Source organism: Pteropus alecto, unplaced genomic scaffold (assembly GCF_000325575.1).
Source record: "Pteropus alecto unplaced genomic scaffold, ASM32557v1 scaffold16, whole genome shotgun sequence".
Taxonomy (NCBI): domain Eukaryota; kingdom Metazoa; phylum Chordata; class Mammalia; order Chiroptera; family Pteropodidae; genus Pteropus; species Pteropus alecto.
This window is the reverse complement of record NW_006438867.1, coordinates 3,727,942-3,745,226: the sequence shown is the minus strand read 5'-3', so window position 1 is coordinate 3,745,226 and position 17,285 is coordinate 3,727,942. Positions and strand designations below refer to the sequence as shown.

The 17,285-nt window shown below is 35.3% G+C and overlaps 1 protein-coding gene and 1 pseudogene across 8 annotated transcripts in view; one reads left to right on the top strand and one right to left on the bottom strand.

Moving 5' to 3' along the window:
- Positions 1-17,285, top strand: part of NBEA (neurobeachin) — a 557,443-nt gene that overhangs the window by 110,776 nt on the left and 429,382 nt on the right. For 6 of the 8 annotated variants that reach the window (XM_025049493.1, XM_025049495.1, XM_025049497.1 and 3 more), the window contains exons 18-23: positions 7,923-8,004; positions 8,236-8,359; positions 9,193-9,385; positions 10,985-12,001; positions 13,636-13,853; positions 16,122-16,275. In XM_025049493.1, the coding sequence (XP_024905261.1) occupies positions 7,923-8,004; positions 8,236-8,359; positions 9,193-9,385; positions 10,985-12,001; positions 13,636-13,853; positions 16,122-16,275 (1,788 nt within the window). Of the gene's footprint in view, positions 1-7,922; positions 8,005-8,235; positions 8,360-9,192; positions 9,386-10,984; positions 12,002-13,635; positions 13,854-16,121; positions 16,276-16,409; positions 16,476-17,285 lie in introns of all 8 variants that reach the window. The other 2 variants (XM_025049492.1, XM_025049491.1) reach the window with 1 other exon arrangement.
- On the bottom strand, positions 9,849-9,967 carry LOC112482932 (annotated as a pseudogene).

Here is a 17,285-nt window from a genome sequence, read left to right as displayed (position 1 = left end):
CATCATTTCAATTCAGAAACCTTTTCTCATCGTTTCTGACAGGCAGCTGTATAGCTCGGGATTGGCATTTTCTATGAAATGCACGTGTTCCTTCCCAAAGTAGCTCTTTTTATTTTTAAAGGCTAGTACAATTTTAGGCATGTTGTCTTGTATTAACTTTAATTCTACTCTTCTGCCGCTGATCTTCAGTGGTCCTGGTTTTCTCCTCTAGTGCAATGATTAGCGAACTGTCAACACTCATTTTTGCACGGCCATAACTAAGGAGTTTTTTTTATTTTTAAATAGTTGAAAATAAATAAAGATGAATTACATATGACATGTAAAAATTATATGAAATTCAAATTTCGGTACCCGTAAATAGTTTTGTTGGAACACAGCCACACTCATTTCTTTATGGATTGCCTATGGCTGCTTTTATGTCGTATGCGTAAAGGTGAGTAGTTGCCACAGAGGGTGTGTGTCATGCTCCCATCATTTTGCACTGCTACTCGGTGCAGTTTAGATCACAGCAGTGCAGTACCTCAGCAGTGGTTCAGGTAACACGTGTAATGCTGAAGCTAACTTTCTAATACCAGTGCATATCTGTTATATCAAAATGGGAAGAGAAAAGTGGACTTCATACCTCACCCTTTTAAAATATAGTGGACTGTGGATTTTTTTGGTATAGATTTGGGCGGCAAAATGTGTCTATGATTCAGGGATACTGTAGTTGTGCCAACACAATATATGTTGGCATTACTAGATTAAATGCTTAGAATAATATTTCTAACTCAGAAAAACTGATCAGAAAATATAAAATGATATATCATCATTGCAGACTTTTTCACAAAAATTAAAAAAATGAAATGAGAGCCATTGAGGAGGGTAGATGCTGAAATTCTGAATAGAATTATGGTAAAATTTTAAATTAATATGGGACAAATTCAAATTCTTCTAATACTACTTTTTTTTTTTTTCATTTAAGCTATAGGCCAGATAAAGCTCAGTTCTAATTTTTGCATGGCCTACAAGTAGGGAATAGTTTTTACATTTTTAAATGATGGGGGAAAAAAAGAATACTTTGTGACATGAAATTTTGTGAAATTCAAATTTCTATGTCCATAAAAACAGTTTTATTGGAACATAGCCATGCTTATTCATTTATAGTCTATGAATGACCTCATATTATAAAGACAAAGTTGAGTAGTTGTGAGAGAAATCATATGACCCACAAATCTTAACATAGTTACTATTTGGCCTTTCTGTAAAAATTTTGCTGCAAAGTTAAAATTCTTTTTCTACTGCAACAGAGAAATGTGTTTCTTCTTCTGCTGTTTTTATTAAAGTTACATTTTAATTTGATACTAGAATTAATATACATTCATTATAGAAATATAGAAAATACAGAAAATCACCAAAATAAAATTTATCCGTAATGTCTTCATTAATACTTAGGTTAAAGGTATATGTAAAATCTTTTCTCAATGCACATACACACACACGCCTCTAATACCATCCTGCACATAGTTTTGTGTCTCAATTTTTTTCACTTAACAATATACTACAAGTATTTTTATTATAAAATGTTCATCTTAGTTGCGGGGGGCAAACATTTCTAATAAAGGGCCAGGTAATAAATATTTTAGGCTTCGTGGTTATTTTAGTCCATGTGGGCTGCTGTAGCAGAGTATCATCAACTGGGTGGCTGAAAAACAACAGAAATTCATGTCTTGCAGTTCTGGATGTTAGGAAGTCCAAGATCAAGGCGATGGTAGATTTGGTGTCTGGTCCTCACTGACTTAGTGGCTTATAAACCGTCTTTTCTCTGCGTCCTCACATGGCAGAAAGGGCCAGGAGCTGTCTTGAGTCTCTTTTATAAGGCCACCAACCCCCTCCTTATGAGGACTTTGCAGCCCTAGTCACCTCCCAAAAGCCCTTCCTCCTGATATGCTCACACTGGGGTTTGCGTTGTCACATATGAGTTTGGGTGGCGGGGGCACATTATGTCTGTAGTAGCGGGATGTATGGCACTACTCAGTTCTGCGGTTGTGACTCAGAAGCAGCCAGAGCCCGTATGAACCAAGTAGGTGTGGCTGTCCAATAAAACTGTATTTACAGAAACATCAATTTTAGCTGTTTTATTTCATCTTTTTTTGTTTTATAGTCTCATCAGTAAATTTAAGAGTGGCTGCCCTTTAGATAAATGAAGAAAATCCTTTTGGCTACACTGTTTTTTTTTTTTTCTAAGCTTCCTATTTCGAATTTGTAAATTACATGATTTGTAAACTCTACTCTCCAGATCACTATTTTTTTTTTGAATTGTAGTATTTTTTTTTTTTGTATTGCTCCAGTATTTGTTCTACAGAACTGAGTAAGCACTAATAGACAGACCTGTGCTATGCAGAGCATCTTGATTCTGATATTATACTTTCCTAATAATAATAATAATAATAATATCTTTTTGGGGTACTTCCTGTAACATTCACCTTGACTAGTACTTTACATACACTCACTTAGATTCTTACAGCAGACCCTATGGAATTTATATTTTTATTGCCTTTTTAAGCAGACAAACTGAAATAAACCCAGAGGTTAAATAATTGGCTCTGTGTCCTACTAGTAATGAACAGTCACACAATAGGAAGTTTCTACAGCATATGTGCGTAAAAAGTGTCAGCATCTGCCTTCACTTGACAGCGTTAAAAAGTCCTCCTCTGAATCAAAACCTTGCTATAATATCAGGGTTCTGAATGCTAGTATCTAATATTGACTAACTTGTGTTTCTGTCTTGGTTTTCTTACCTAGTAATTGCTTTGGTTAATGACTCCTGTCTATGTTTTTTAATCTTTTTTTTCTTTTTGCTTCCATGAATTTTTGACCTGCTGTTTTTGACTTATATAGTGTCAGGAGAGTAGAAAGTCTTTGTAGTCAATGAAACCTCATATTAAAAGTAAAGCATAGCGATATAATATGTTGGATTTGAAAACTGATTGTGTACTCCAACCTTGACATAAGAAGATGACCCGCGTATGGACATGTGAATTTTTCTCAGTCCTCCAGAAAATGGCTCCACAGCAGGTGCAACAGTGTTTTCACCTACCGTCTTACTCACATGCACGCTCCCAGTATCCGGAGTTTGGTCCTTGATGATACTTGACACTAGGCAAAAGTCACTTTGTTGCTGATTCCAGGTCTTTGGTAGAAAAAGCCACGATAAGTTTAGATCTTCCGATACTGGATGTTGGATGTTACAGAGGTTCTGAAATGATAAAAGCAGCTGACATACAGGGCCTCTGACCAATTTAGCAATAATATACGCTTTTAAAGTAGGATAATAATGGTTAATTGAAATGAAGGACTCTGAATTAATTGATACTCAATAAGAAAGTTAATGTAAGTGTAAGAAAAGTCCAAAAAGAAAGATGGTTATGATATGATTGGTTAGCACTTGATCTCATAGAAAAGTAGAAAGAGTCTCTATCATAAGCTTTAACACAACTAGTAAATCATATTGTATTATGAGACTGACAAAATGGTGGGAAACTCTGGACCACCAAAGTTTATAAAGACTGTATCCTTTTGGAGAGTGACATCTGTTGTAAAAAATTAAAATTTGTATGATAAGTTTGCGCTGAAATTCTCAATATAGTAAGTGGAATTTAACTAAAAAAACAAACAAGAAAACAGCCTCAAAACCTGCAGCTAGGTTTGATTTCACCTGAGCACCAAGCAGGACCTGCACCTCTAGCAAGAATCAGTTTTTCGATAACCTACAGTTTGAAAGCTCGTTTTATCTCATTTCCTTTTTTGATTTGGGGAAATCGTCTTAACCTCATGCAGTGTATCAAAATGAATATGACCACAACGGTGTAAAAACAAGTATAGAAATAATAAAGAACTGGGCCATGTGGTTTTCACAAAGTGTTTGAAGTTAGAATAAGGACTGTGCTACTGTCATCTTTAAAATTCTAAATCTGATATAATGCCTGTAATAGAATAAATAATAAATATAAAAGGCTGAAGTGAGTTAGACTTTTAGCAGGATCTCAGACAACATTGCATAAGTTATAAAGACGTAAAGATATATCTTAATTATTCTGAAAATTAAAAAATTAAGAAAACATTCCTTTTTCCTACATTTTTGAGGTGAATTTATTCTTGTTAGTCATATACGAAGAAGTGAGTTGGTTTTAATGGACTCCTCTTTGAAATTACCCAAAGCTATTTTTAATACAAATATTTTTGAGAATTGTATTTGCAAAAATTGCATCTTAAATTTCATATGCTTTATCCCCTTTTCTATTTAGAAAAATAAAGTGCAGCTCACTGCCAGTATTCAGTTAACATCATGTGTAGAAATGCTGCATTTTCTAGAATTTGACATTTTGAGTGATCAAACCACTAAAAACAGGATGCTATAAATAGAATGATGTCATTTGTTTCCAAAGACTATGGATATACTAGAGTGATGCGAAAATAATGATAAGAGCGAGATGTTTCATGGCAAACTTTGGGGGTGAAGTTAGGACTGTAACCCGTGAGTTATCTCGGGGGAAATGCTGCAGCTGCAAGCACCACTGGCGAATATTCTCGGGCAACCGGGAAAAAGGTTATATTTACTTTGTCATTCCATCTCTAAATTATGGACAATTATTTAATGATTTGTAGCACTTCCTAATACACTTAAAAATTATTTGTTAGGTTTTAGAATATGTCTCCTAAAGGCAAAACTAGATTTTTCTGTTTAAAATACTTGGTCTCAACACTGCTATCTAATTCTAAATATTGTGATATTAATTCACTTGATATAACTACCTCTCTTTATATGCTGTTCTTATAATTCAGTTGAATACTTAGTGCAGAGGCAGCTAGGTGTAGGATCTTGCCATCCAAAGAGCTGTTTCTTACAGAAATAATGAACTGATTTTTTTAAAATATATATTTTAGTTAATTTATCCTTTTACATAAGAGTATAACAGTTTCTGAGCACAAGTTTTTTACACAATGGTAGTCAACTTTAAAACTTTTAAGTACCTCATAATAAAATCCTTTTCCCAAATTATAGAATTTCAGAGGGGGACAGTATGTTAAATACCATCTTATTCAAATATTCTCTTCACAGATAAAGTAATTAAGAGTCAAAAAAGTAATAAAGCTTGTCCAGAGTGTAAAGATACAAAGATTCTCTGACTGCCAAATACCTCCAGCGGTGCTTGATGTAACAGTGGGGTTTGTAGCTTCCACTCTAAGAAATGAGCTAGTTCTGCTCCCGTCTAAAGTCGAGCCGACTAATCCAAGACGATGTACGTGTGCTGGGGCTGGTGAAGAGTAGTTCAGAGAGGCAGCGCCCGGCGGCTCTTGCTTAAGCCTAAAGTCTCTTCATAACCCATGAATCTGGAGATAATTCCATTTATAAAATAAAATTTAAATGTATAATGCTGGGCTCAGATCTATATCTATAAATAGCACCATTATTGGGTTACCTCAGTGCTTATAATTTGTTTCTCAGCCCCTTCCAATATGATAGCCACATGTGGCTATTAAACACTTAAGATGTGGCTGGCGTGAATTGAGATGTGCTGTGGGTGTGCAACACACAGTGGATGTTGTGTCCACATCTGGCCCATCACCCTCCGTACTGTTTCTTTCGTTGGGGAGCAGGGGTGAACTTCCTGCACACAGCTCTAACCAAGTCCAGGCCAACCTTTGTGGTTTGAGCCCCATCCTTCATTAAAATGTTTATATCTACATTCATCTCTCCTTTTGATACCTTATTACTTCCCTCCCCCCTTTTATAACTCACATAGGTCCTTAATGACAATCTGCTGTGTTTTATTATGTAACAGGGGCGCAGATTTATGCCTGTCTCCAGAATGTTAATTAGGTAATTGATTCTAAAAATATAGTTCCACTTAGGAACTATGTTTCCCATTCCAGACATGTAGCAGAATGTGGACACATAACTAGTACTTAACAAATACATGATGAATTGAGTTTCTAAATATGTTTTTATAAAAACACTCGTATTTCAGTATGTTACAGTTTTCAAAGCACTCTCACCTATAGAGCCTTATTTTGATCTTCCGAGCAGCTTCAGTAGATGGGCAATGTAATTATTACCCTCATGTTAAGTGATCAGATAGGGACTGAAAAAGGACAACAGTATAAAACTGGTGATTCTTGAGATTAATTTTGTTTTCTGTGCCAAAGATTTCTTCTGTTTAGGGTGAGAAGGTTTTTACTATTCTCTATTGTGGAAGAGTATGGCCTAGCCTTTTTAAGTTTGTATGAAAATATTTTGAATCTATTTGTAACCAGAATTCTTGGGATCTTGTCCATGAGGCTGTATGTTCACTCCAGGGCTTTTTGGGCAAATTGTGTGAAAACTCTTTATAAGCATATATCTACCAACCACTGATTATTCTGTGGTATATGGTTTTTAAAGAAACTTCTATCCCATGTGTCAGCTCCATTTGATTAATAATGCATGTCCCGAGTGCTCTGTTCAGAAAATTCTGACACATTGTTTAGTTTTAACAGCGAAGTATTTAGTTTCAACAAAAGTATGGAAGTGAAGGGAAGAGGGGTATGTATGGCCTCTATCATTTTAGTAATAGTAGGTTAGTTTTTATTTCAAGTCAGTACCTCTTTGATATACATTCCTGATGTAGCAAAGCAAATTTCATGTCTTTTTTTTTTTTTTTTTTAAGTCTGAGCCGAAAGATAAGAAAAATGCCACTTTGGGATGTCGTGGTGTTTTTCTAATAAGAACAGACCATCCCTGTCTCTTGATTAATTTACTTTCATCATCTCTAGCTTTTACAATATAGCCATGTACAGCTATGCCTTCAGCTAACTTTTATAGTTTCCCCAGAGTTTGTGTACTTTGATACAGGTTGAAGTATTTTAAAAGGTTCATTCAGAATTTAGCACGTCAAGCAAAACAGGAAATTAAGTCACTAATATAAAATCTTTAGTCTCATTGGATTTTTTTATATATGTAAGAATAGAAGTAAACACAAACTAAAGCCTAAAATACAATAAACAGTCATGTATTATTAGTATATAATTCTACGTTTTTAAGTTTAACAAACATTTATTGCGTATTGGCAGCGTGTCCGGCAGTACTAACTGCTAGGAACGTAGCAGTGAGAAGATGTGTCCAGTCCTGCACGCAGAGACTGTGTTTTAGTGGAAAATTAGTAAATGTTTTAGAATTCTCTTTCCTTTATTTGGTCAACTTTTGTCATTTTTGTTATTTGAAAGCAGTTTTTAAAAACTCATCAGTAAGTGATAATGAGCCACATTTTTCATAAAGATTTTTTCCTTATCATACTTGATTTTGAGTTGGGACCCAGACTTCAGACTTGATTTTTCTATTTACCTATTTTCTAAGTTTTTAAAATTAATGACGACATAAAGAGTCATATGTTTACAATTCACAACATAGTCAAAATGTATGCCGAAAAGCACTCGGGACATGCATTATTAATCAAATGGAGCTGACACATGGGATAGAAGTTTCTTTAAAAACCATATACCACAGAATAATCAGTGGTTGGTAGATATATGCTTATAAAGAGTTTTCACACAATTTGCCCAAAAAGCCCTGGAGTGAACATACAGCCTCATGGACAAGATCCCAAGAATTCTGGTTACAAATAGATTCAAAATATTTTCATACAGACTTAAATTCTTGGATTTCTTAATCTTTTTTTCTGTAGATATCGACCCTGGCTTTGTCTTTATCCATAATAAACAAAATTTGAAGATTCCAGAGTTTAGAATTGTGTGAAATTCACTAGAAGATATTTTAGAAGAGATTTCTTTTGATTTGAACAGAATTGACATTTTTTTTGCAATTTTTTGTATGTAAATGTACATATATATTGTAATTGTTTTAAATTATTTTCTAAATGAAATTCAAATTCTTTGTTTTTCAGATATTGACAGAGCAAGTATGTACTCAAGTCGTCCACAAACCACATCCAGAGCCAGATTCTACAGTGAAAATTCAGAATCCAAGTGAGCAAACAACAGTTCTTTATTGTAATGCAGTGGTAACATGGTAACACGAGACTAAATCTGAACTTCTTCCAACCACTTAAGTCATCATGGTGTTTACATAGTTCATGAAGCTTATAACTCACCTCCCATAGACTAAGCTTTTAGTTGAAAATCAGTAGACACATTGTGAAGGGAAGATTGATGTAGTTATAAATCTATACTGTATCTTTTTTTGTTGTTCTTTTACAGTGATTCTCAAGGTGGTGGCAACTTTGTTAAAAAACTCTACACCAAGCGCAGAACTGATGGAAGTTCGCCGTTTATTTTTATCTGACATGATAAAACTTTTTAGTAACAGCCGAGAAAATAGAAGGTAAGGAATTTGGATACTAGAATTAAATTTTATTCCATAATTAGTTTTCTTTTCTTTTCTTTATTTTCAGTCTCTTTCACAGAAAAAAAATTTTAACTCTTTTCCACATTGCTAAATACTTTTGTTAGAAAAGACATTGTATGTTTCTTGGTATAATCTGCATTTATTATACTTCTATTTTCATGTTTTTATGTGTATGGGTAGTTTAATAGAATACATGAATACATTTCCACAAACCATTACTTAAAATGTACTATTTCTTTTAGTGCTGTATGTCACCAACAATACTTTTCATTGTAATTGTGTTGGATTTGCTCATATTCATCCATGTTTTTCCCAAGTTTGTCTGATAACCGATGTCATGCGTTTTTAAACTGGTTACCTACGACATGGGGTACAATCTGAGACCTGGTTGCTGGCTGAGTCTTTAACTTAACATGTATTGATTGTCTGGTGTGTATAGAGCACCTCGCTGCACAGGTTGTCTTATGCAGTCTGCAGTCTCAGCACAATTTAGTGGGAAAGATGATGACAAAGCAGGGGTTACTGTATGATGTATTAAGTGCATAGTGAGTGCTACATGTGACGAGGGAGTAGAGAAATAATAAAGAAATCTGGGAGACTTAGGAAAGCAATTTTAAAGGATAATTTAGATTTTTCCAGGTAGAAAAATGGGGCGAACGTCATTTCAGGTGTAAAATACAGAATGTGCGGGACAACTATGTGCCTCGTTTTGCCTCAGTCACATCATGTTTCCGCTATTTATCTAAGTTTAAAAGAAGTAATTTCTAATATAATTTAGGTATTTTTAATGAGTTTATTTTCCCCACTAGATGTTTATTGCAGTGTTCAGTGTGGCAGGATTGGATGTTTTCTCTTGGTTATATCAATCCTAAAAATTCTGAAGAACAGAAGATTACTGAGATGGTCTACAATATCTTCCGGATCCTTCTGTATCATGCAATAAAATATGAATGGGGAGGCTGGAGAGTCTGGGTGGATACACTCTCAATCGCTCATTCCAAGGTAACAGCGTTTTATAGCATCAGTTTCGGCTGTGGATTAAAGGCCTGTGAACACTCTTCTGGTGCCATCTTGTGGGCATCTTCCATTAAGGCCAACTCGTTATCCCAATTTTCTTTGTTTTCTGTCCCGCCGCACCCCCCTCAATCCCCCACAGTTTATACACTGTTAGATCTTGAAGTATTTTGTAGATCATTTAATTGAAACTCTATAAATTAGGAATTTTAGACACCAGATGTGACCCCACATATGTTTTATAGCAGATCTGAGAACTTGAGTCTGAGCCAGTTGCTCTTATAAAAATTAAAACATACCTTCTGATACTTATAAGAATATTTCATGAAATAGACTCTGAAATATACTTTTTAAGACTTGTTTTTTAGGCGAGACAACCCTTGGTTGACCTCACAGATTGCAAGGACCTTGTTAGCTTACAATCCCTTATTTTTTTATTTTTTATTTTTCACACCTACAGCACCCGATCTTCCTAGGTGGTGTCCTATCCAGGTACTAACCAGGCCCCACTCTGCTTAGCTTCCAAGATCAAACAGGATCAGGCTTATTCAGGGTAGTATGGCCTTAGACACTTTTTAAGACTTTTAAAAAGTAGGCAGAAATCAATTTTATTTCTAATAAATACATTTAAAGTGTTTAAGTTTAGTGGTATTTTAAATTGCATTATCTTTTTAATCCTGAGAATCTGTATTTCTGCAATTTTAAATATTATCTAATCTTTGGTAAAAAGAGAATGTAGTTTGCCACTATTGGGACTTGATTTTATCTTTTGTAAAATGAAGGGGTTTTGGCATAAGAACAATGTCCAAAGGAATGTCCCTTTCAACCTAAAATTTTGTTATCCTATCATTTAAGTATAAATTAATATACATGTCTATAAGGACAGATTTTCAACTTTTTTTTAATTTTAGAAGTTTTTATTTATGCTAAAAACTTAAATTTTATTGTATATTGGCATCTTTTATTGCATTAACAAATTTGAAAATAGTATTTTATAGGAAAAGACATTGCATTTTTAATGTAAGTTAGATAGACATATCTTGATTATTCCTAAACAAGCCCATATAAAGTAATAAAGTAGCCTATATATAAAGATAAAATTATGGTTTTTAAACAATTTATAAATCTATATGTTTACATATATGTTTGAGTTTTTTAACCTCAGTTGTAAAAATAGGCACACATGTGAGTAATAGATGGTGAAAACTGATCTAGTCATAGTATCTTGGATACTGTATATTATTAGCCAGTTCTCCCTTTAGCTCAAATACCTCAGATGTGTAGGAGTTCTTCTGGCATATTAGGAAAGGGTAAGATTAACCGAAGAGAAAAGGTCACTTATTTAAAACTTTAATATTGTTAGTTTACCTGTGCATCTTTGGACATATAAGTCATACCTTACCTTTTTTGATGATTATTTGCAATTACTTGATGAAACTAAGCACTCGTCTTAGGATTAATATGTGTCGTGTTTAAAATCTTAAAATTCATGGCGCCATTTTGCTATTATTACTATAATTTTATTTGTATCTTTTTTCTTCTTGATATATAAAAAATACTTCACTGTTTTCTTTATGTGTTCCTCAGGTCACTTATGAAGCCCATAAGGAATACCTAGCCAAAATGTATGAAGAATACCAGAGACAAGAGGAGGAAAACATTAAAAAGGGAAAGAAAGGGAATGTGAGCACTATCTCTGGCCTTTCATCACAGACAACGGGAGCGAAAGGTGGGATGGAAATTCGAGAGATAGAAGATCTTTCCCAGAGCCAGAGCCCAGAAAGTGAGACGGATTACCCTGTCAGCACAGATACTAGAGACCTGCTCATGTCAACAAAAGTGTCAGATGATATTCTCGGAAATTCAGACAGACCAGGAGGTGGTGTCCACGTGGAAGTGCACGATCTCTTAGTTGATATAAAAGCAGAGAAAGTAGAAGCAACAGAGGTAAAGCTGGACGACATGGACCTATCACCGGAGACGCTAGTAGGGGGGGAGAACGGGGCGCTCGTGGAGGTCGACTCTCTGTTGGATAACGTGTACAGTGCTGCCGTGGAGAAGCTGCAGAACAACGTACATGGAAGTGTCGGTATCATTAAAAAAAATGAAGAAAAGGATAATGGTCCGTTGATAACATTAGCAGATGAGAAGGATGAACTTCCCAATAGTAGCACATCATTTCTCTTTGATAAAATACCCAAACAAGAGGAGAAACTCCTTCCTGAACTTTCTAGCAATCACATTATTCCAAATATTCAGGACACGCAAGTACATCTCGGTGTCAGTGATGATCTTGGATTGCTCGCTCACATGACCGGTGGTGTGGACTTAACTTGTACAGCAAGTATAATAGAAGAAAAAGAGTTCAAAATCCATACGACTTCAGATGGGATGGGCAGTATTTCTGAAAGAGACTTGGCATCGTCATCTAAGGGCTTAGAGTATGCCGAAATGACTGCTACGACTCTGGAGACTGAGTCCGCTGGTAGCAAAATCGTACCAAATATTGATGCAGGAAGTATAATGTCAGATACCGAGAGATCTGACGACGGCAAAGAATCAGGAAAAGAAATCCGAAAAATCCAGACCACTACTACAACACAAGTGAGTTATCCTATATGAGTTCTAAAAATTCATCGAATAGATCTTGAGTTCTTAGCACCAATTACACCATGTTTATGTTTAAGTATGATATAGTAATTCATGGAATTGAGTAGGGTGGTAGGACATATAAAAAGAAATTTAAAATATCTAAATTATATTTCTGGCTCTGCCACATTCTGTCTGTGTGACGTTGCTCAACGTCTCTGGGCCTGAATTTTCTTATACAGGACAACAGGTTGTACTAGATTGAAATATGGTTCTAACATGTTATGACCCTGTGACCACATTTACACATTTTGGACACGAAATCTTCATTCTGAATACTTGATTAACCTTTTAAGCTTCAGACCCAACCCCGTTCTGTGGATTATAGAAAAGAGGACTTGGAGCCCAGATTGAACTGATCAGTGAGATGAAGGGGCGTGAAAAGGGAGCTGCCATTAATCAGTGCCTGCTGTGCGCCAGGCTCTGGCTGTGTGTTTTCAGATTTAATCCCCACAAGCATCCTGTGAGGTAGGGAATATGGCTGAGGAAATTTGGCATTATCAGCAGTGAGAATTTTCTTCACAACCACATCCATAGAATTCTTTGCGAGAAGATTAAAGGCTCTTGGGCCTGCGGCAGGGACGTGTTACTGCTGCAGTTTGGCCAGGCCAGAGTCAGGCTGAAAACGGATGGCGTTTTCCGACATGGATTTTCATTGCTGAGCTTTGAGTTTTAAGACTACTTCCTTGCTTTCTAGGCTAAGTGATACCTTACAGTTAAGAGTTGAAGAAAACTTTTACCCTTAATGATTTGTTTTGTTATTGTTCTCTGAGTTTTCCACTCAGTTTTTAATTTCATTGACAAGAAATTTAACATGTTCTGTTTTAAAGAATAAACCATACCTAACTGGTGTCTGTACTCTAATAAGAATCCTTAATAAATATACTGTGTGGGAAAGGTGTTTTTATTTTTTCTCTATTAACTGCCAGTTTCCATTTTTGCGGCATTTGTACTACAGAGATAATTAGCAAGGGATGGGAATACTCAATTAGGTACAGATTTAAAATCAAAGAAAGCACGGGGCATTGTTTATTGAACATAATCGCTAGGCTTGTCTGGTTTTCAGTCAGAGTTCATAGGCATTTTTCTGGTTTTCTAACTTATCAAACATTTGTTTTTCTAAATTGAAGTATTGTGAGTGAAGTAGACTTTGAAGTTAACTTGAATCAGTTCAAGAAGTGTTTCTTTTAATCTCGTGGTTTTAATTACAATCAGTCGATGGTGTACATCCAGTCCACTTCACTTTGAGTACATGCTCACTTTCACAGGGAAGAGATGTGGCCGCATCCAGACCTCGTAAACGGGTAAAGAGGGCCTGGTTTTTAATGTGAACTTTGGTGTTAAGCTGAGCTATTTGATTTCCTTGCTTAGTTCCTGGAACTGCAGAATAAAAGTAATGACAGTAGCCTTTTCAGCATTAAAAGATCCCTGAGCAGGAATCGCCAGGTAAATAATATATGTACCGTATACTGACCTCCTAAAGTCATATTCAAAAGCTTTTCTTCCCTCACTCCATTCCCATGCTGTTTTCATTTTGAAACCAAGTACTTCTTCCGCACTCTACAGACGTTCGCCTTTTCTCTCTCCAGGCGGTTCAGGGTCGGTCCGTCACACAGCAGGACAGAGACCTCCGGGTGGACCTGGGCTTTCGCGGCATGCCCATGACGGAGGAGCAGCGGCGCCAGTTCAGCCCGGGCCCTCGCACCACCATGTTTCGTATTCCGGAGTTTAAATGGTCTGCGATGCACCAGCGACTGCTGACCGATCTGCTGTTCGCTTTGGAAACAGATGTGCATGTTTGGAGGAGGTAGACATATTTGTTTTCTATAAATAAGATTACATTCAATTAAGAATTTTAATATTTTAAATTTCTGGCATAAACTGATTCATAAATGAATTAGCTCTTTAAATTTCGTAAAAGTAAACTGATTTTTTTATAGAAACCTAAATATTTTCATAAAGGTTATAAGGCCTGGGGCTCATATCAAAAGGATCCAAGAACTTAGACTTAAGACAACGAAAAAGCAAAATTCTGAAATCTGGTATTGCCTGTTCTGTATTAAAAAGAGATTTAACAACAAAAAAGTTTGGTTCAATGAAATGTCCACATTTTTATCTTTGTTAAAATTAAAAAAGCACATACTAAACTTATTTTTCCTAGTAGATTATAACATATATGTACATATATATGATAGCATATAACATGTATGATTTTAAAATAATATTTAAAATCACCTTATGATATCTATTTTTAGATCCTATACCACGTAAGTGATTAGTGGGTAACAGCTCAAATATAATCACTTAAAGAAAATGAAGTCCACATAAATTAAATCATTAGCTTGCCTCATTTTCAATTTAATTTTAATAGCAAATGTGCAACAAATTAATCATTTACGAGAGTGTGTACTTTAAATGTGCAAGCGTATGAATTGAGAAGTCGATGGCCCTGAGTAACAGACCACCCTGCCATCAGCGGCAGTCCATGGCATGACAGTCTCGGGACTCTGCTTCTCATAACTTTCCTTCTAAGAGTCAAGGTTGCTGCTTCAGCTCCCAGCATCAGATCGATGTAGGAAGTTCACCCAGCTAGAGCGCAGGGATTCTTCCTCCTCCTCCATCCCCTTCTTCCTTCCTCCTTCTCCTTCTTTCTCTCCCCTACCTCTTCTCTCTCCTCTTTTCTTTTTCTCTTTTTTCTCCTCCTAAAAGAAGCCACTCAAAAATTTCTCCCATATGTCTCATGTGCCACCAGGATGATATGCTCATCTCTAAGTCAATCACCAGCAAAAAGGAAAGGAGTTATAGTGACTGGCCCAGACAGAGCAGTACTGGTTAGTACTCAGTACTCAGCAGCAGGGGTGAAGCCAGCCTTTCCTATACTCGATCTAGTTCAATGATAGAACGAAATCTAGATGGTGTTGGTGGGAGAGGAGGAGTAACTATCATGGAAGAGGTCAGTGTCTGCCGTGGAAAGCTTTTACTTCTGAATTTATATGATCATTTTGTCCGTAAGTCCACTCCTGTGTAAAACAAAGGAGTTTCATTGCTGGAGGTGTTATATGCTAAATCACCTAGGGACGGTGAATAAGGAAACTGGAATGCCGTGAAATACATTATTAGGAACACGGGTATCAGTGTATGGGAGCACGTAGCGCAATTGACTGATTACCATATTAGTAGCCTCCACGTGACTGTGATTTGATTTTACTTCCCTTAACATACTGTGTCTTTTTTTTCCCTTTCAAGGGTTCTCATAAAATTCCCCAAATTGAATTTCATATAATTAAAAAATTTTAAAAGATAGCATTTTGTATTTAGGACAGGGTCAAACAACGAGATCTAAAATGTAGTAGATGGTATTTTACAGATCTAAAAAGATGAGAATCATTGACTTAAATTTGATCATGGAGTAACTTCTTTTCTCCCGATTAGAAAACAGTTTGTATTCATGTCTGACAGCAGACTGAAGTAGTGTATTTCTCCGCGTATCTACTTAGCATGCTTTGTGTGGGAAAGCGGCACAGCTGGCCCTCCAGGTCTTTTCTCTGTTTCATTCAATAAGTCCTTGGATTTTACTGATTTGTGTATACTTCCCTGTCTTGTCACTTCTGTGACTCACGGTATACATTTTCAGTATGGCTGGTCAGAGGTAGGGGCTGCATTCTGGTGATGCAGCAAGCTAAAACTGCTTAAAAAGGTAGTAAAACGTCCAGTAAACTTTTCAGTTGTTCTGACTTTCAACATAAAACAACTTTGGTAAAAATTTTTTTTAAGCCAAATTCATCGACCTAGTCTCATGTCTTTGAATCTAGCTAATACACTGTATTTTTAAACAGAAAAACGCTGAGTGTATATACTTAGACACAAAATAGCACTGCATAGTTGAATGCTAATTTTTTTGTAATGTGATATCTCAATTGTAAATTATTTTCTTTTCTAATAACTCTTTTAAATTTGCCTAGCTCTTGTGTTATCTTTCACTTTAAAAATGTTATTATAAATAAACTGTCTAAACTTCTTATTCTTAAGCCAACCAAGGAAGTTTCATTTGTGTTTTGTTTTTCTGCTATTTTAGCCATTCCACAAAGTCTGTAATGGATTTTGTCAATAGCAATGAAAATATTATTTTTGTACATAACACAATTCACCTCATTTCCCAAATGGTAGACAACATCATCATTGCTTGTGGAGGAATTTTACCTTTGCTCTCCGCCGCTACGTCACCAACTGTAAGTACTTTGCCTCCATCTAGTGGTTGTATTTTATAATTACATGGCTAGAGCCTGTTGGTTTTCTGTAAGCAGATGGGTTTTGACAGGACATGTTCATCTAAGGGAACTTTTAACACCTCATTTCCCAAATGGTAGACAACATCATCATTGCTTGTGGAGGAATTTTACCTTTGCTCTCCGCCGCTACGTCACCAACTGTAAGTACTTTGCCTCCATCTAGTGGTTGTATTTTATAATTACATGGCTAGAGCCTGTTGGTTTTCTGTAAGCAGATGGGTTTTGACAGGACATGTTCATCTAAGGGAACTTTTAACTATATAAAGTTATAATTATATATTTATATTTCTACTTCTTTTGTTTGTCAGTGTTAAGTTTCGAAACCAACTATGAAAATATCTGGTAATTCTGATGAATACTTCTTCGGCAGAGCCATAACTATCAATTATTTAACTTTATTTTCTCTGTATTGTTTATCCCTTCAAATATATATTATAATAAAATCCTTATTCTGTAAATCTTAAAGTTCTAAATACAAGTATATGGTTATTGTATAGTAATTAAAATCTAAATTTAGAAAAAAAATTAGCTATGCCAAGTTTCATATGAATTACTTGAAATATTATTTCTGAACTTAATATTATTTTAACCAAATGTAGGAGTTTTACCTTCCTGTTTTCTAAGATTTGCTCTCGAAGCTAGCAGTTTACTTCCAAAAGGAACCAAATTAATGAATTCTTAGAGTGTTTTTCATTTAAAACTTTAGTACCTCAGATAGAACAAGTATAAATAACACCATTTTTATGCTATCTTAAAAATTTCATAGTTCTTAAAAATCTCAGAAACTTTATGTTAGTTCCATTGCCTCTAATAGCATTTGTATCTGACTTTATTTACTGGCTCAACATTTATTCATATTTTTATATTTTATTTTATCTCTCTATATAAAACATCGAAATGCATTATATAAGTTTGAAAGACATTTAATGCTATTTATATATGTAATTTAA